The sequence below is a fragment of the Hemibagrus wyckioides genome, linkage group LG21 (assembly GCF_019097595.1).
Source record: "Hemibagrus wyckioides isolate EC202008001 linkage group LG21, SWU_Hwy_1.0, whole genome shotgun sequence".
NCBI lineage: Eukaryota > Metazoa > Chordata > Actinopteri > Siluriformes > Bagridae > Hemibagrus > Hemibagrus wyckioides.
Genome location: NC_080730.1, coordinates 10688436 through 10709266, shown reverse-complemented (window position 1 = coordinate 10709266; position 20831 = coordinate 10688436). Strand labels below are relative to the sequence as shown.

General features: G+C 36.4%; 1 protein-coding gene across 3 annotated transcripts; it reads right to left on the bottom strand.

Moving 5' to 3' along the window:
• Positions 1-166: 166 nt before the first annotated feature.
• On the bottom strand, positions 167-20242 carry lactbl1b (lactamase, beta-like 1b). 3 transcript variants are annotated; one of them, XM_058374256.1, is made up of 9 exons: positions 19959-20242; positions 15497-18113; positions 15206-15287; positions 11204-11354; positions 9937-10043; positions 9452-9609; positions 5683-5930; positions 2379-2484; positions 167-1893 (listed from the first exon to the last, which is right to left on the bottom strand). In XM_058374256.1, the coding sequence occupies exons 3-9, from the start codon at positions 15269-15271 to the stop codon at positions 915-917; spliced, it is 1815 nt and encodes a 604-aa protein (XP_058230239.1). In that variant the 5' UTR covers positions 15272-15287; positions 15497-18113; positions 19959-20242; the 3' UTR covers positions 167-914. The 3 variants fall into 3 exon arrangements, with proteins under 3 accessions (XP_058230239.1, XP_058230238.1, XP_058230240.1); XM_058374255.1 differs by having other exon boundaries at positions 15497-15557; XM_058374257.1 differs by lacking the exon at positions 19959-20242 and having other exon boundaries at positions 11204-13312; positions 15497-19391.
• Positions 20243-20831: the final 589 nt, after the last annotated feature.

Genomic DNA, 20831 nt, shown 5'->3' with positions numbered 1-20831 from the left:
TCTCACACCACCAGATCATCTATGCTGACAGTCAGCTGTAAAATTGAAATTCCAGTAATAACTGGACAAAAAGACAGATTGTATAATGGAAGTGCATGTTCAGCTTTAAAAATAAAATCTGCCTCAGGAACAACTTTACAGGGAAAAAGTAAACAAAAGTCAGATGTCAAATGTTTATATGATCACTCTATATGTATTTTGCCTTTTAAAACAGGTTTGAAAAGAAATGTTTTACCATTTTAATATGATTCAATCAAATATTTAGTGCAATTGACTGGACTGTATGGTTTCGCAGAAACAACACGGTGCGACATTCTAAGGTTAGTATGTTCACCGTATACATACATGAAGACACATATAATTAATCATACTAATTAATATCATACTCTAAACCCTGATAAAATGATTTCAATTAACAGTTCATATTTTTGTACCCCTAAACAATAAAATAATTTTAAACAATATTCTATTTATGAAACACTAAAACATCCTATTACCATTTTTTTGGTTCAGGGTAAATATCAGATCAACAACAATTTTGTAAGATTTCAGTCATGCAGTTTTGAAGTTGGTCAAAAGTGCGCAGTTTATTATGTTTACTGCAGTAACTAGTTTATTGAGTGCTGGATAATTAACTGATAAATGAGTCTGCTAAGGCTAAAACATTCAGCTCATACTGCTCTTCATGACCTAATGTAGAGGATAATGTTGTATCATAAAATATTAACCTGTACTGAAAAATGGGTATAAAATTATAAAGCTGTACATAATAGTTAAAAAAACAAAGAACATGAATGGGTACAATGTGTATGAGGCTTTGTCAAACATATAGAGCATTTACTTTGGTTTAAGAAACAGAAACAGTAATATTGCACAATCAATAGATTTTTCATTTTCATTTTTCATTTTACATTTCACTTTGAAAAAACGGGTCTGTGAGCGATTCTGACCACATTATAAGTGTTCAGACCTGGTGCATCAAAACCAGGGGATAACCCAAATTTGTCAAACATATAGAAATTGAAGAGCTGCCCATCCTGGGCTTCCAATGACACTGAGGCAGAACCCACATGTAAAATGCAGGGATATTGTTTCTCAAACACAACCCTAAAAACTCGATCTACCAGGTAAGACAACTTTATAGTTCGATATCTCTCAGGAATCAAGCTCTCAATCTGAGGTCCAAATTGCTGCATGATGAGGACTCCTTCTGGTCCATCTTTGATCTCATAAAAAGTGATGTTACTGTATGTGTAGAACCCTACATAAGGAGCAGCATTAGGGGGTGGCACAAGGACCTGCTTGGCATCTCTGAAAGCTCTCTCCATAGCAGGAATGATATATGAATAGGCCTTTGATATCACATCCTGGTTCTGAGGCCTTGTGCCTGCCATCAGAACAACCATGCTGATCTTGAGTCGGGGTACTAGGGAAAACGTTGTGGAGTACCCATCCAAGTCACCATCTTTGCGAAGCAACTCATAACCAAACTGTTCATTCACCTCCCATGGAGTTCCAGTGCGGTTGGCGAAGTAATCTTTATCACATTGGAACAAGGGAGTGAGCATTATCTTTATAGTGTCTGGCTCCAGAATCTTGCGATGATAAGAACCAAGAAGCATCATGGCCAGTTTAGCTAGATCAGCAGCTGTAGAGAACATCTGCCCAGACGGGCGATACCAGCCTAGGTCATAATGTGGTGCAGGTTGCCCATTGGCATAGACGCCAACGGCCATGTGACTCTGAACGCTGGGGGTGATATCAAAGCCTGTGTCCTCCATTCCCAATCGATCAAGGATGTTATCAGTAATCCAGCGCTGGTAATTGAAACCCAACACCCTCTCTGCCAGGACATGGGCCAACAAGGAAAAAGCCAGGTTGCTGTAGTGACATCTTAGGAAACAAAATAAATTTGTGAGAAGATGATTAATGAAACATTGTATTAACGATGTTGTATACACAGGTTTACATTATGTCACTTACACTATTTGGCAAAAAGTACTAAGACAAAATCCATATACTTTTCAAACAACCCATTCCTAAATTAGTACCCCTATGCTGTTTTAATATTCATCACTCTTTGGGGAAGACTAGATTCCACTAGATTTTGGACCATGGCTGTTGGGATTTGGCCATTCAGCCACAAGAGGATTACTGAGGTCATGTAATGATGCTGGGCTAGAGGGCACAGGGTGCAGTCAGCATTCTAGTTCATCCCAAAGGTATTCAGTCGTGTTGAAATCATGGCACAGTCCAACATTGTCCTGCTGGAATATATTTGGGCTGATCCCAAGTAAATGAAACTTAAATTACTGCCATAATTAATCATAAGGTGTATCAGTGTGCTGTATTATCGTGAATTAAAAAAAAAAACACACTTGGTTCCTGGATCTGCAACCAGCACATCATCCTTTAGAAGACTGATTGCAGCTTGAGTCTTGCCCTTCCACAGCAAGTTAGTGGACCGTAGTCTTCTTGGTAAACCTGCATATTACATAAAATGGTTAGAAACTCACCCAGAGATTCCCAGAAAAAGTCTACTGGTATTAGGAGAAGGAGTTGTCTGCATAAGCCAAATAATTTCTAACCCCTTATATCTCACCATTTGGAAAATCCTGTTTTTATTTTGTTGGAATATTGATTGGGGTTTTGTATATTTGTATATGTGGCAATAATAAAGGTTTCTTCTACTTCTTCTTCTTCTTCTTCTTCTTCTTCTTCTTCTTCTTCTTCTTCTTCTTCTAATAGCCATACAAATTTACATATAAACAGCATTAATCTAAAATAATCTGAGTAGTTTAAATAAATAGTACAATTACAATTTACATTACATATATGAAGTTACACAAATATAAATTTTTCTCCTCAAATCAGATTTATTTGCTTTTAATAAATATGAGGATTATTTTCAGGGGGTGGGTGTCAGGGGAGCATGGAGGTGTTTTATGAAAGGAGGCTCAGTCTGGTAGCTGATTCATGCTGCCTGTCAGTCACAGTCATGTTTCAAGTAATTACACTGAGTAAAAGGTTCTAATATTAATTGTGCTCATGTATTTAGCACATCCCTAATGCTGTCTGTAGGGGCACTTTGTTTTAGACTTTTACCTTATCAGAAGCGTGCGGATCTCCTACCTAAATGCATTGCGAAGCAGGAGTGCTTCCTGTAGGCAAAGTGGAACCAGAGTGTGGTGTTAATAGATAAATAGATAGTTTAGGACATGAATCTGCATATCCAAGGATTCTTTGGCAACAGGCTCAAACAGTGACCCAGACACACAAGTCAGGTTCTGCAGAGTTCATTGGCACATATCCAGCATAGCTGACTGAATCAATCACACCTGAAGTCATGTATAAATTTGGCAGAGTGTTACCCCATGTCCTGGTCCAGAAGCTCCATGGCCATGAGTCTCAGTCGATTCCCTTACACACAGCTCACAGTGGAATGATTGCTCCAGTGCTAGCATCTGTTTGCTGCAGTGCTTGCAATATCATATGTTTTATGCACAGAATCTGCAGCTGAACAGTGTATATTAGGGCATAATGGTACGACTAGTGAGAGCACAAGTATCTGGTACAATCACTTGTCTAAGCGCAACATATTCATGATTCATCATAGTTTGCGCCACAGGGCCTAAGTGCTTGTGGGGTAGGGCTTCCTGGAATCCCTATGAAAGCTGCCAATAAGGTCTATACTAAAGAACTATATAATAGAAAAGACTACCATCGTACATGCTGTTTAGGTTAAATTGCACCTTCCAACAAAATTTGAGCCACAGCCATCACTTTTAGTTAGATGCTAACTGCATTTCATTAGCATTTGTAGTTGCGCTCTTTTCAGTGCCCATAAAGTTAAATCTAATCAAAAGTAATCATCAGGTTAGCTGTCACAGCTTGCTTTTGAGCCTGCCATAAGAGTACCTGTGGGTGCAGCACATCAATGATTGTGGAGAATATCAAATTAGAATAGAATAACTGTAGTGACTATATCACCCTGAGGAAACCAGGGAATATAAAAATATAAATGTTAATAGCCATATTGCTCCCCAATCACAAGCCATTCTACAAAATAAAAGAATACAAGCATTTATTAAAACTTGCTGTTCCCTTGCTATTATATAGAACAATAATATCAGCTACTCAGATAGTCCAATCATTTTGTAAGATGCACATCAGCACTGGATTCCACTCCCTAATGATCACACCAAGTACTGACCACAGCAACATGCGAAAATCACACAATACTATTGTCTCTGGCACCTCGGGCAGGTGCAAGTCAACCGGGCACAATCACAGCGAACACACTGTCACTTACAAGCAAGTCATAATAGCACAGAGAAGAAATTGTGCCTGAAATAGCAACACAACCATGGCTAAGTTAAATACAATGTAGCTCAATGAGGCAGCACTGAAGGAAACCTCATCAAAGCAGTTGCACAGTAGAAAACCACACCACAAAGCAGCAGAAGAGTAGCTGGTAGTCTCTGACCTTGCTAACCATGGCTCATTGGTGGACCCCTTGATTTCTGAAGACCTTTACTTGAACATCAAACTAGAACTGACTCTCTCCTACTAAGAAGGAAATGCACCATACTGCATCATTTTGCATCACACTGCATGCTGCCAGTAAACAGCATGCATGTAATCTGCACACCTGTGCCTATAAGCCTCATTATCTGTCATCCACTATGTTAAATAATCACTGCTCAAAAAGGCAAAGTACTACTACATATGCAAGCTGTACAGGGTAGAATAAAAACAATATCTAGCTGTTGCTGAGACTGGTGGAGCTGAATGAGGCAGCTCAGCTGGTAGGTCATTATCAGCCTCAAAAAACTTCACAGACACTGTTGTAGACATGGAGGGATGAAAAGATTGTCTGGCTATTGTCTGTCTAGCAGTAAAAGGGGGGGCTATGCTGATAAATTCAAGCCACGGAGTTACATGTTACATGGTCACAACTCACAAATCATTTATGTCAGCTAAGCCATGTCTGCTATCATGCTGTGTATTTCTCTAGAGAACAATTTTTGGGAGTTGAGTGCCTTCTGGACATCTAGCTGTGCATGCTGGTCTTCACCGGGTCTGAGTATTTATGACCAAGTGACGTGAGGCTGATTCAACTATGATTCAGGATTCAAATGTTCTAGCCAAAAAGACCATGTCGACCTTGTCATTGTCATCACAGTACAGTCAGCACAGGCAATAGCAACATCAGAGCTGGCTCCCTGAAATGGAAAATGTCAAACCATTATTGTTTTCCTGTTAGATTGAAACATTGATCTAATGGGTGGTACGAATCCCAGTAGAGCTTTAAAAATAATTCTTGTAATGTCTTGAGAAAAGCACAATGACCAAAAAAAAGAGGAGGTTATCACCAGCTCTTATAGGAAGGTAACCTATAGTTCTGACAATAGCCAGAAGCTGCTAAGTAGGTAACTTCGTACTGTGGTCTAGCAGTCTAACATACTCACATACAAAGTAAAAGGGAATAAATGTAGAATGGTTGTGGCAAGATATTACACAAGTGGTATGCATTGCTCTGGCAGTTAAGAAGAGTGAAATATCTTTATTCAGTGATAATAGGATGGACATGGGATTGGAATATATCGAAAAATTCATAGGAAAAGTGGAGATTGATGAAAAAGAAAACCAGACATTAAGATGGAACAGGAAGTAACTTACCAGAGAGATGACTGGCCATTCTACGCAGAGTAACTGAGGAAGATCGAATCTGAACCTCACTGCTATCGAGGAAGATCAGACCATCGGTCACATATTTCAGCTCAGAATTTTTGCTCCTTCCCAGTGGATTTTTGATGGTGAAATTCTCCACATACTTCTCCAGTGGGTCATCTAATGAGCTTACTTTGCCATCTTCCCATAGTCGGTAGAGCATCAGAGTGGGGAAGATCTTAGATATGCTTGCAATCCTACAGACAGCACATACACATACTGCATGAGGGTTTTCTTGAGAGTGTGTCTATTTTTGACTCTCAGAAGGTACCAGATAGGTCTCTAAAGGGTTCGAACTCTCATTTGTCTTTCTTGGAAAAATCCTACCACAGAAAAAGCCTAGTAAACTGTTGTATGGTTAGATTGTTAACCATCCCTGTAGCTTTTGATCACATTTACAAAACCAATTTTTGCACTGCTGCATAAATAAAATGTAAGTAAATTAAGTGAATCATAAAAATAAATTTAAAAAAAGTCATTTCCAGCCATAGTGTGGATAAATTAATGTGTTTGCTTGTGATTTTTTTTATTTATAATTTTTTTTAACATAAATTTATTTTGTTATAAACATGTTTCCCAGCTGGATACATAACGAGTGGAAGAACAGATTCTTTATGCTGGTTCTGTTATGCACTTAGCATAGTTTTAAGAAACACAATATGACAGACTGAAACAGAGTGGGTTATTAAGGTACAGCAAAAAAAAACAACTGTTTAATTAAAGGATTCAGATGCAAAACCTGCTGTAGACCATTTGTACAGTCTTCCCATACATCAAACTCCATTTCCCATCCTGCATTGCAGCCTACAAACATGGCCACACAGGACTCTGCTTCCCACAACACACAGACTTCCTTGTTCACATTCACCAGACTTGATTACAATCATCAGTTCCTAGTCTTACACACACACCCACACACACACACACACACACAGACACTCTTTATATTGTACATTTGATCTCTAGCACACCACAAAGTATATGCTTAATTTCCTTTGTGTCTTGATATTACCAGGCTTCTTGTTCATACTGTTTACCTGTTTTTGACCTTGCTTTGATTACTGGAGATTTTGTGATCTACCTTTGCCCCTGATAACTTGTTTGCTGATAACCCAACTGACTGTTTTGTATTTTGAGAGTGCCATACTTTTTGGATTTACTGCCTGAACTGTTATTAAAAGGCACTAACCTGACCTTTCATTCATCTCAGCGTCTTCGTTGTGACGCCACTGAATGGCAATGATTGGCACCATTGCTTTTAATCAATGAGCCTTTTATATTAGATGCCCAGCAAGTGATTTCTCTTGGGGGAAAAAATCCCTAAATTGTGTTTTATCAGCTTCAGTTTATGCTTTGTGATTAACTGCAGTGTTGAATTTTCCAGCATTTGTGTTGTTGGATATTATTTTGCTTATTTGGGATTTTGTATAGTTTTTCACTCAAATGAAACTCATTAAAAATCAACAGAATACAAATTACTGGTGCTATAAAGAATGTAAAAAAAATCAAGTGTTGCTGAAAAGAGAGTTAAAGACAAAACAATTAGCAAAGCTGACATGTTAACTTCCTGGAAGCAGCAGGGTTTTATTTAGATCTTTTTTGACTTTAACACCAATGTATTAAAGCCTGATGACTAAACTTTTGTCTTTATAACTGCTAAGGCTGAATACAGCATTTATGTTTTTACAAATCCCCCGTCAATGTGCGGTGTGATTCCCAACACAATTAGATCTGTTTTTGAGTTCTGATATAATATTTTGTTTATAGTAGTTTTTCATTATGCAGATAATGTTTTCCATAAAGCATTTTATTTTCGTGAATGCCAGTATCGTAGTACCTTAGTAATACAAGGACGTTGTTATAACTATGGCAAACAATGTCTTTTTTTTTAAAGTTCAGATTGGGCTAAAATGTGCCAGATTTCTGCAGTTGCAAAAAAACTTTATTACATTTATATTATTTTAGAAATACTGTGGCGCATGATTAACAGAATTAGAGTATTATATCGACATAGAAGATTTTAGTAATAATAGTCATTTAATACAAGTATTAAAAATTGTTTATTCAGACTTGAAGACACAAATGAAACCTCCTGAGTATAATAATAATAATAATAATAATAATAATAATAATAATAATAATAATAATAATAATAATAATAATAATACATTTTATTTGAGGCGCCTTTCATGAAACTCAAGGTCACCAAGGAAACCAAGGTATAACTCATAAATAATCATGGCAATTATAATTTTAATTGCTAGGAAAATCAGCATGTACTATTTTGCACATATCATTGCCTGCTTTCTCAGTTGGGAGTGAGCTCATATGCTTATAGAGCAATTAGGCAAAATGATTTCAGATTAACATAAGGTAGGCTTATTGTTATCTTTGAAAAATATGCTAAATTACCAGCATTACATTCTATGCTATTATAGTTTGAACTTAAACAGTCTACTGTATACTAGAAGCCATTTCATATGGCAATTATTGTTCAGGTATCACAATGATAATGTTCCATCATTAATCCATTCCTCCCTTCTTTTTCCATTAATCTGTATGAAAATGCAGTTCGGTGATTTGCTTTCTTTTCTCTCTTTTTTCCCCCTATCTTAAAGTGCTAGTAATGCAGCTATAGATGCTTCTGCCTGCAGACCCACAGACAATTTATTCTGAAAGAGAAGCATGCAAATAGATCAATTTGAACCTCTGAAAAGATGAAATGTCTGCTGCTTGTAATTGGCACTCTCTCATGGCATATGGGCATCAGTCCATTATACTGAGAAAATCAAATAGAGGCAATTGGAGTCCAAAAGTGCTCACAGTCTGTCACATGGATGCTATCTCCATAAACTGTGGTTTACATGGTAATTTGATCTTGTACTCTGCCGGCCAGTGGTAATATATTTTAGCTCTCTGGCCAGTAGGTCTCAGATAAAATTTACTTCACACAGCAGGAGGACTATGGAAGTACACAAGATAATAAAATCTGCTTTAGATATTATATTATAAAACTTCTGATATACGTGTACAGATAATGACATAATAAAAAATAAATATAGTTCTTAATGGAATATAAACAGTGAGCAATTTTTGTGCATAATGTTCATAAACCAATTTTTTGTCTAAATGTCTTTTAATATAATAAGCTTATGAATAGATGTGCCATTACATCTGTAAACAAATTTCTGACTCTTGTTTTTTTCTGTTCCTGGCTTAACTTTTGGTTTTTGATTCTATTTATCCTGCTTTGCTCTATTTGACCACTTAATTGACCCCTGCCTGATTATTGGACCACAAATTTGACTTCTAATTTGGGTTCTTAATAAAAACCCTCACACTCAGTAATTCAAAATGTCTGGAATATGAAGAAACCGATTACTGGTCACACAGCTTCTGAAATATTCTTCACATTACTCATCACAAAACCTCAGTTAATCTTCACATTAATAGAAAGTCATCAGTTGCAAAGTAGTTATAATTGTTTGAAAAGTTTGAAAAGATTGTTGTAAAAGAAAAGCAATAGTAGTTAGAGTAAAGTAGTAAATTGCATTAGACTGTGTTGTGAAAACAAGACTGAAGAATACCTTTTTGCAGTTGGAAGAGGACTCACTTATGTGTTCTTGAATTGCTTAAATAGCTAAATTGCTCTTGTGTGCAAGAAAAATAAAGAGCAATACTGTGAATGGGTTCCAAAAGTAGTCCATCAATAGCTCACCTATATATGGTGTACTCATTAGGAGGTGTTGATTTAGGGTCACTGCCATTCCTCTTTCCAAAGTTTCCTGTCCACAACACGGTGTCATTATAAATGACAATAGCAGATATTGTGGGAAGGCTTATGGGGTTGATGCTATGCCGCAGAACTGCATCCACCTGGAACAGGGCATTGCATATTAATACAAAATCATTTTCAGCTTTCAGAATCACATAAAAGCTGTCAACAAGGTTGTTGCTTGTGCCAGTTTTTTTCTAAATCCTCTGCAAATAATATTTTACTGTGTGAATTGGGAATATGAATATAAACACATGAGTTGAGCGGGTTTGGACTGCTTAAGAAAAGCTTACAGTTGAATTTTAAGTGAGTAATCATGGATTAAAGTATTTCATCATAGATTAAAGTATCTTAAAGGAAGTTTTCAAGTTTGGCATATGAGAGTTTAGTGTATTTGGTGGGTTGATTTGTGATAGGAAAATCCTTACTTTCTCCAGCGCTGCCTTGAGGTAGGGGATTGGGTGCTCCAGGACAGTGGGCTTGGGGTATCGGGGACACAGCTTCTCAGATTTAATAGCTTTCTCCAAATCTTCCTCTGAAGAAAGATCAAGGGCAAAGTCTTTTGAAATTAGGAAGAAGGAACTAAAACAGCAATCATTAGACATCTACAGTGACAAATTTGCTTAATTTGCAAGATGGAGTTTTCCTCAGTTCTGTTTGATTCAGTTCTAGAAGTTAATTTGATTTTTTTTGGGTGATACTGTCTTAGGTAAGGAACAATGTCAAGCAGCCTAAACACACTCCTTACACAACTACCACATAGGTGCTGAAAAGACAGCGTCACTTTAGCTCTTCCAGTGCTGTGGAAAACAAGACTCATAACTACGAGTCATTACAATACATTATTATTACTCTACTACAGTTTACATGGTTTGCTCTGGTCATTTCTGTATGAATGAATAATATGCTCTGCAGGTGTCTAGATCACAGTTATTTTATAAGCCTAATAATGCACAGACACCATATTGTTAAATTAAATGTAATGTGATAATTATAACTAGAACTATACAGCTATATATTGACAATATCCTATTAAATATTTCTTTCTTTCTTTCTTTCTAAATTTAATTTTGCTCTTGTTTTTTTCTTCTTTTTTCTGTGTTACATTGTATTGTACTTCACAGCAATATTCTATTCACAGGTTTTTTTGGTTTTTAATTAAGGGGTGCTTATAGGCAAGTGCTTGTGCTTAGGAACTAAATCTGTGTAAATAAACCTAGCACATTAAAAATAATATCACAATGAATAATTGTATTTGTATAAGCTGTATAATCATTTTTTGAATTTTTTGTGTAGTTAATGGTCTAAGCAATTTCAGATGGTGAATCGATATCTAGCTACATTAAGACAGTTAATAGAACACATTGTGGCCTAAATAACCACAACCGTGTGTTTAGCAGATAAAAGTAAACAATGTCACTGGGTCAGACAAACAATGCATTTGTCATTTTAAATGTAGGCCAAACAACAAAACATTGCTTATCCAAATATACAGCTACTCCACATCTTCCGCAACTCCTCTACCATTAACTGAGAACACTTGTCACTCACATATGAAACCACTATCTGCACCTTTATATTACAGCCTTCAAACAGAAGGTTAAAAATGAAGATTAGAAATGGCATTCAAAGGAATGAAAGATGAGGTTTTAAGAGAAATACACATATATATATATATATATATATAAAACTCACCGGGCATTAGCTTGGGCAGATGATACTGCCAGAGGAAGCAGCCTGTCATAATGACAGATAACATTGCAAAGAAGATGAGACCCAAATGAGTCCATTTCAAGTCCATCCTGGTAGATGTGGTAAGTCTCTCAATGGCAGCCGCTGGAGTACGCTGAACCAACACATATTACAGGATAATAAACACAAAAGGATTAACCTCAAATAAATCTTTATTTATGTGTTTTTACATGGATTAAAGTTCAGGGTAGAAAAATGCTTCTTATTAATTTCTTAGTTGTGGTGCTTATGATAAACAGAGAAATACAAAAAAAAATAATTATAGAAAGAAATACATTATGTTTTTTTTATTAAAGGTAAGAGGCATTCAAATATCAGCTTAACAGTGAAGTAATGGATTAGATTCCAAATGAAGTAAATCTGATTAGTGAGTGACAGAATAAGAATAGGAAGAAATTCAATAAAGAAACACAATGATGGTATTCTATGAGAGACTGATGATTCAAATGATTCAGTGAAAAGCCCAATTCAACTATAATAGACTTGTTTTTCTAGATGATAATGGACCTGCTGGAAAAGTGAAAGACAAAGAAATTGCTACCTAATTGCTACCATCCCCCAAAGATACATATTGGCATTTTTTTTTCACACAAGCCAGACAACAGCTACACAGTGGATTTATACAGAGTGATACTCAGTAGAAATCTATATAATAAAACATGCAGTACTCACCGCATAAAAATACACTATCTTCAGTTCTACAGACATGCTGATTCTTCATGTTGGAATTTACTTCAAAAGTGCTGAACTGTATATTGGCTGACCTTTGACTGGTGGGCACAAACATAGTTTAGGATTGTCGTCTCTACACTAAATAAGCAGTGGACTAACCAACAATGCTCTGACAATTCAATTCCTGTCCCACCTCAGGACACTTCTTGACATTGTAATCCGGAGATTTACTCCTCTCAAGCCCAACCAGAGCAGGGCTGCCCTTAATCCCTGCAAATCGATTCACTTCTGGCTGGTTGGCTTTTGACAGCACAAGCGCAGTGCATACCTTACTCTATGCTATCGTGGTGTTCTCCGGAAGAAACAAGAGACAAGCCATGTCAGGTGTTATAATGTAAGTCCTGTAGATCCCTTACTCTGACATGACTACTTACAAAGAACATGCCAGAATAGAAAAAGAGAATACAATATAAACATAGATTAGGTGCAGTCTGAAGTGATCATGGCTCTGCACTACACACCTTAAAGCCCTTTCCTTCACAGTGAGAACTCTAAAGGGTCTCCTATGTAGGGGTTATATATAACAGCCAATGGGAATGGTTTTGTGTGTTTTCTCATGCTGCTACCAGTTTCATTTATAACCTGTTATCACTTTTTTTGGTTTTGTAAACTTTGCTAGGGCAAACAACCAAATGGACTTTCACTTTAAGCAGTGATTAAAAAACATAAACCCTACATGAAATAAGTCATTTGCCACAGCAATACTTCCTGCTGTTTTATTCATTTCAGTTAAAATATTACATGTTTACTTTCCGCAAAATGTTTGTTACTTGAACTTGACATACATTTAAGCTTGTCTATTTCTGATGCCATTTGTTTCTTCATTCAGCATAAAAACAGCACAATGAATCTGTGGATTCTGAACCATTTGAACCAAATGACCATTTGAAAGAACAATTTAATGTAAATACCCTTTATCACTTCAGTTTGGAACAACCCTGAAATGACTACCATGGGCGGTCCCACTTCAGTAATGCACCCTGCATAGAGAACAATGCCAGGAAAATTATTCACTCCAATTCAGTAATGAGTACTCACTATTCTGTCACCTGACTCCAGAGAGGACTAGGACTCTGCCACTCCCCCTCATGACTCCAGGGGCCTCCCACCCTGGTAATACATCATCTCTCCATCTCCCTGTTTCACTGAGGACGTTGATCATTATGGGCAATGTCCCCATTGAAAACCATATAAAATTGGTTTTGACATTTTGACTGTGTCCAGGATCCCCTCATGATCCTATGTTGCCAGGCTTTAATGTCAGTGTGGGTTTGGTTTGGGGTTGATGGTGGGTGATGTGGAGGTTCTCTCATGTCACTGCTGTTAAATCAAGAATTGAATTACTCATCAGCCCTTTGGACGTCATGTAACCTAATTACACTCACAGATTATTTTTTGGACCTGTTTTGTTTCTATAATTAGTAACCCTTTTTCTGAGTCAGTTGTATTTTATATTTCATTATCATGTTTTTATCATGCGTTGTTGCGACTCACCTTGGTAAAATCTCATATATGTATTATTACCACATTTTTCTTGCTGTTTTGTTTGTGAATCATTTGCACTTGGCTTGTTTTATTTTGTTTTCCTCACTAAATACTTGCACTTACATTTGCCTCCCAGTCCCTGACACCAATTAGTCTTGTTTTGTACAGCAACCTTGAGTGTTAGAAAGGTGCTAATTAAATAAAATGTATTAAATGTAAAACATACTGAAAATCTGGCTAATGGAAGCTGGGTAAAAAAAATACTCCTCGCTATAAGTGTGCATTAAATCAAATTTGCTAGGAGAACTTGATACCAGACTTTTTCTGGCATCATAAAATCATCATTCTGGAATGATGTTTTTTACTTTTGATAGTGACATACCATGCCCAATGATTAATGAGAATATAGTGTTCAATAAGTAACCACCCCACCATCCATTTCGAGTTAATGATCAAAGTACAAGATCATTCATCCCAGACAGGACACTTATTGTCTATTGCATGGCACCAATCACACACTCATTAACAGCAAGCTCTAAATCAAACCCGGTATCCTATAAAAAGGGCCTTGCTGGAGAGCTCAGCAGTGAAACCTGGGATTGGAAATCACAACCTTCCAGTGTCAACAATTGTCATATCATCCCATTTGTGAATTTCTACTGCCAGAACACAGAGTGGCCTACAAAAATTGCCGGAATGAACTACAATCTCCAGCTCCATGCACCCCCTGCACTTTCATAGTCTCCAGGGTTCTATGTACGCACACCGGTTGTCCATTTTACACACACACACGCACACACACACACAGTGTGAAAAGAGACATTTATTAAATCAAACTTTGCAAGGTAATGCTCAGCATGTTTTACCTGAACTTACCAGGTCTTTCATCTGTGTATTGATTTCCTAGATTATTTTGCTTCCTGTTTTATTTATTTATTATATTTAATGCGTCTCTACTATGTTGCACTGTTTTCCAGTTGCTTGACCTCTTGCCTGTTTTTGACCCTGATATTGTCTCACACTGGATTAATAAACTGTTGAAGATCTGCACTTTCATTCGTCTCAGCCTGCATCATGTGACAACCATTCAGCTACCAATGACTGACAAAGCTGCACTCTTTAGAGGTTACAGAATATGAATAAATTCTCACTGAGTGAAACTTTTAAACAGAGGACCAGAAACTTTATAAGTTGCCCCCAAGTCACCCCTTTTGATCTGGCTCATTCATAAGTGAATAGGTCACTATTGACATGTAACTATGAATACCCTGGAAATGTTTGTTGTTTGTTTTGTTTTGATTTTTCAGTTTTGTTACTGCCTGTGTTGACCTTCTCATGTCCACATGGGTTTACTCTCTATTATTCTTATGATTCTCTATTTTCCTTCCACCCTCCAAACCGGTCGGCAGACTGCCTCTAGGTGTGAATGAATGTATGAATGTGTGTACACTGACTGCTTCAGTTTATGATGATAATTTGTAGATTTGCCCTAATAATCCTCACAGATTTTGCATGCACCTGCATCCTGGCTCATCACAGCAAGCTATTTCACTTTAAAGGTTGTCTTTATTAAAGAAAATTGTAAAATTATGATTATACCTGACATATTTGGGATCTGTGCATGTTTTTGAATATTATTTTTTGAATATTAAAACATACCCTGTCATGTATTACTTTGTATTAAACCTGTCTTGAAAACTGCCTTCCTTTCAGACAGTAACGCCTTACCTGTTGTTGAACTCCATCATCTGTTGAGGACGTTGTCAGCACAAATTTACTACCTGTCTTCCCCATAGTGAAATTTCCAACTCTGAAACACACAAACATTTCAACTCAGACCAAATTTGCAGCCATAGTATTTCTGGACATAGCAACTTCTGGATGTTTTGAAAGCCAGCAAAGATACAACTGCTTTCAGTTATCATTAACTCCACAGGAGGTAAGTGTGAAGATGCTGTACTTCAGTGTTGAAATTCACTGAACAGTAAATTACAATAATTTAGGTGGTCTTTGGTTTACCTGTCTTCAAATTTCTAGATAGAACCAAGTTCCGAATAGAATTTCTCCAGAAGGAAGAACCCTTGAGGAAAGATAAATACAAAAAATACAGAACGTTAAGAGTAACTGCTAATTAGTCTGTCTGATTGTATGCAATTTTAAATGATATACTATACTACACTACTATTTCTTGACTAATGTTACTTGAATACATTCTAATGACAGAATTCTCACTTGTATTTTTGGTACATCATTTCTCAATTATCTAGATTATTAGTTGTTTTTTTTTCCAGCCAATTCCCAACAACCAGCTCGTTCTCCTTTTTCACGGCATATAACAAACAGGCAAAGTAAAGGCTATCATGTGCTTCTGACTGCATATTGGTCTGGTCCCATTGTTGGGGATCAAAAGCTTTTTGGATGTGCCATGTCTGTCCTATATTTATATAGTCTATTTGCTGTCGTGTTTGCTGTGTGTTATATATTGTTTATTTACGTGCGACTTGTGTTCCCTGCTGAATTGTTTCATTAGGCTGCTCAGGCGCTTTCAAAATCCAGTCTCTTTAAATCCTTTTTGGTGATACACAAAGCCAGGCTACAGTAAATAAAGGTCTATGAATTTGCTTCATAGACAGAAATATATATATATCACCATGGAAACACCTGCTACTTCTTCCTGAACATAGAAAAAGATACCCAGACTATTGCTGTATGTTCATTGAACTATTGACCAGTAGACGTAGATGAGATTCCAAGGTTCTATTTATTTCAATGATGTGTTTTGTGCAGTGCCTGAAAATAATATTTTTACATACCTGGAAATCCTTTAATAGTATTTCATCTGCTATGAGATAACGCTATTATTCAAAAAGAAATATATGAATGAGGGAATTAGAGACTATGGCAATGATATAAGTATATAGTATTACAGTTTCTGGGACCTTCCTGAAAACCAGCATTGTCCTGGAGGAATCTTGTTGTTTATTGTGGAATGGCATATGGATCATTAGCTCTCAATACATTTTCAAGACATAATAACACTTAAGTACGTAGTCCTTTTAAATACATCACCCCATTTCTAAATACACAATTTGGTTTCTTTTAAGGCTTTTGTAAAAATTTCTCAACCTTTTTGTCTTTTAAAATTCATTCACAAGGCTTGTTTAAAAATGCTAAGCTCAGTATCTTTGGCATCTCGTGAATTGAACATATAAATATTGGACAAATGAACAGTTAAGATGTTATTAGAAGCTAGAGATAATGATGCTGTTGCTTTTAAAATATACAACCCTTTAATGTTCATATTTCTCTTTTCTATTTAGTGCAAAGTGCAAAGGGATAGAAAGACAGACCTGCTATTTGAAAGAATTTGCTCTTCGTAGAAACTGTTTACAAGATTGCTATTTCTCATTATTAAAACTATTTGTTTAATTTAGTATTGGGAATTGATCCAATAAGACAGGTGTAACTACTTAAATACTCTTTCATATGGCTGATTTTAAAGACCTGTATTGTAATCTACTGTTGTATGATCACTACCTTTTATAAGTTACACATGTCTGTTACCATAAACGTGCATACTGGCCGGGTGAACTAGAGGTGTGTGGGGGGACTGTTTGTAGTTTTTGGCTTTATTTTCTAATTGTATTTAAACCAGAGCAATTTGGGCTTGAGCATGTTAAGAGATTTGAGGCCATAAGAAGAAAGATGTAAAGGCCCAATGACGTAGTGGGGAAGACAAGACCATGCACAATCTCTGCAAAGCAAATGTAGGGGAGTGTTGGCCCAGAGTGTTCTACTGGGGATATTATTCAGCAATGGAAGGAACACTTTAACCCAGTGAACAAGACTTTCATTTAGGAGGCAGTGCCAAAAATCTCTAGTGGAGTTTATCTAAGTGTCTAAGGTTACAATGACAGGAGAAACTTTCAGCGTAGCAAGAGTGCAGTTGTGGATGAGTTGAAGAAAAGGAAAAGGCTGGAGTCTTGTAGATGACACATTTCTTTGTTTTTGCTAAGAGATCTGGGGCAGACTGTAACACTGGGATCGTGGCCCCTATTTTTAAAGGGGACCCAAGGAAATGTGCTTCAATTACAAAGGAATCACACTCCTTATCCTCCTAGGAAAAGTCTTCACTAGCTTTGTTATAGAGGAGGCTTGTTAGAGAGGAGTTATAGGAGTATGCTAGTCCAGTCTACATGGTTTTTGTGGATTTGGAGAAAGCCTGCATACATGTGTTGACATTTGTTGTGGCATGTACTAAATGAGTACAAGATGTCTGGCTCTTTGCGCAATCCGCTCTCTGTATGAGAACAGTGCGAGTTGTGTCTGCATGCTCAGCATTATGTTGAAACCATTTCAAGTGGGTGTTGGACTTTGTCAAGATTGTCTCTTGTCTTCACTTCTGTTTCTGATTTTCATGGTCAAGATCAAGATGCAGGCAAGGTTGAAGAGTTGAGCAGAATTGGGGGCTGGAAGTAATATCCCTGTTAGGATAGCAGGCTCTCCTTATCATATGGTTACAAGCTGTGGGTATTGACCGTAAGAATAAGGTCACGGGTACATGTGACAGAAATTAGTTTCCTCTGCAGGGATTCTGGATGTACTTTCCATGATAGTTGCAGAAGAGTCTGAAGAGCTAGAAAGAATCATGATCACATTTTTGTCATTAACAGACTTAAACATAGAGAGTTTGTAATCCCTGGACAAAAAAAAAACAAAACAAAACACTGCGACAAAGCACACACACACACACACACAAACACACACACAAAACTAGTCTTATTATTAATTTCAGGAACAATAAGAAGGCACAAGGAGTGAGATCTGGTGAATATGGTTAATGTGAAGTGATAATCCCATTGTTTCTATATGAAAACTATTTGATGCACTGTCACGGTGCAAGATCCAGTTCTGGGTGCACCACATATCTGGATATTTTTTCCTGATGCTTTCCTTTTAGACAAGTCTACCACTGTCAAAAAAAAAAACCTATAATAATCATTGTCTTGATGTACATCTTGATCATTTGATCTGACGTGCTTGCTCGGCTTCGGAGATGCTCCAGACACAGGCATCTTGAAAAGCTTTATTTAGCAGAGTCAGTGCTTTGGTAGCAGATGTGTCTGGCAAAATAGGAAACTGCACACAGATTCTTTACATCTACCATGGGGATTGAACAACAAATTCATGTGCACAACCTTAGAAAAAGAAAAGACAAGAAAAGAAAAACAACACAAATATCACACACACCCATAAGGAATGATGCCACTTGGGATACTGACTATATTAAGAACTTATCAGCAACATCTCCAACTAGGTTGAGTGAGCACTCCACATTCAGATTTGAGAATTTTTGCATCCACCTCATAATGAGAAGTGTTATATACATCATTTTCTTTGCTGTATTCCTTTCAGTACTTTAAAACCCACAAAGTATAATTATATAGCCTATATATCCATAGTATAGGTTATAGCATATCCACATTTATTTTATTTTCTCCTGATGTGCAACATGGGTGCCAATCATCAGTTGTTCCAAGAACCTGTCTTTATCCTGTACATAATACTTTACACAGTATTTGATATGCCACTGTATTCTCAGTTCATTTGTCTGACTGTGGAATGAAAATACAAGGCACCTAAATTCAGTGCTGATTATGGGGAAAACAGAATAAGATGATGTAGTGTATGGTCTTAAAATAGGACTTTTAAGTTGATTAAAAAGCTCATTGTATTAGTAACGCTGGCCTAGATTTTCTCTCGCCATCTGAAGCGCAGCTTTTGGTGAAGCTTTCGAAATCCCCACAAATGGTAGATAAAATAGACTGATATTTGTTCAGTGGTCATTTTAATAAAGCCCACTGTAAAGAAAAAATAAATAAATAAATAAATAAATAAATAAAAGAGCAAGCTTTACATGACTATAGCAACAGTTAAACAGTTTTAGACAGTTAAACAGTGCTAGACTTAGCACTGTGCATCATTGGTTGTTTTAAATATATATATATATATATATATATATATATATATATATATATATATATATATATATATATATATATATATATATTTATAACAACCAATGATGCACAGTGCTAAGTCTAGCACTGTTTAACTGTAAATATATATATATATACATATATTTTATATATATATATATATATATATATATATATATATATATATATATATATATAAAAGCAGCCCCCCTAAGAATTAATTGCTGTTACGCCTTTGTGAGGTATATTACAGACTTCTCACTGAGGAATATACACTGTGAAAGTATTTCTTTAGATAGAAAATAATTGAGTATGACCATATTCAGAAGTAAGATTTAAGGAATTATATTTCATTATTTTGCTTTGTTTTTGATTTTAAATTCACCATCAGCTAAATTAAAAATAAAAAACTTATGCAAAAAGGTAGCCATAATGAAAGTGCACACCAAGCTGCAAAAATCTTTGTTTTCATTTAGACTTACCTTTTGTCCCAAGGAGAAAATTAGCAGCAGTTTTCCTTCAAAAAAAAGGAGCTGTGCATGGAATCTTTGTTCTCTGAACCAGCTAGCTCACACTGGAAGCACACCAGATGTTTGTATCATGGCTGAATAAAATCCTGCTTATATCAGATCCAGGATTTTGGATTATCTGTCATCTTTAAAACCTGGGAAATACACAGCCCAGCACTGCAGCATGCACTGGAGCTTGAGTGCACTTGCTAGGGCAATGCTTGATATTAGCATGAGATTCGATGCATTTGTGTTTCTGTGTTCCTAAACATATTATCAGTCGTAAAACCTTGTTTATGACCCAGTTTATATTTGTGCTCGAGCGTCTCTGTTCTTTTCCCACTGGACGTACTGACTGAACATTTTCAGTGTTATTACACTCTGTTCCCGACTGGATCACCCTGACAGCATATGACGCGCTTAACATAAAATGAGGAAACAGACTAAACATTGTTACTTCAATATGATCCAATTTCACTTGTAATATGCATTGCTAAAGCAACATGGTGCTTGCTTTTAATTGTGGAGAGAAAAACACAGACATCTGTCTGCTTGTTGAATTTACATTTCATTTATGAAACAGTCATCAACCAATGCATCATCTGCTAGAGAAACAGAGAAGTGCTGGAAAAGTTTCCCTTTGTGCTAAAATAATTTTGGTAACACTTTTTAAAAGGTATGTAGACCTTTCAGCACTTTCATAAGAACTGCATAAATCTTTTATAAAGCATTACTGGGTTTATGAAAGCCTCATTTTGAAGTTCGAGACATGACCCTAGAGGTTTTATGTTTCAGGACTGAGTGACCAACGAACATTTTATGAAGATGGAAAAAGATTACGGAATT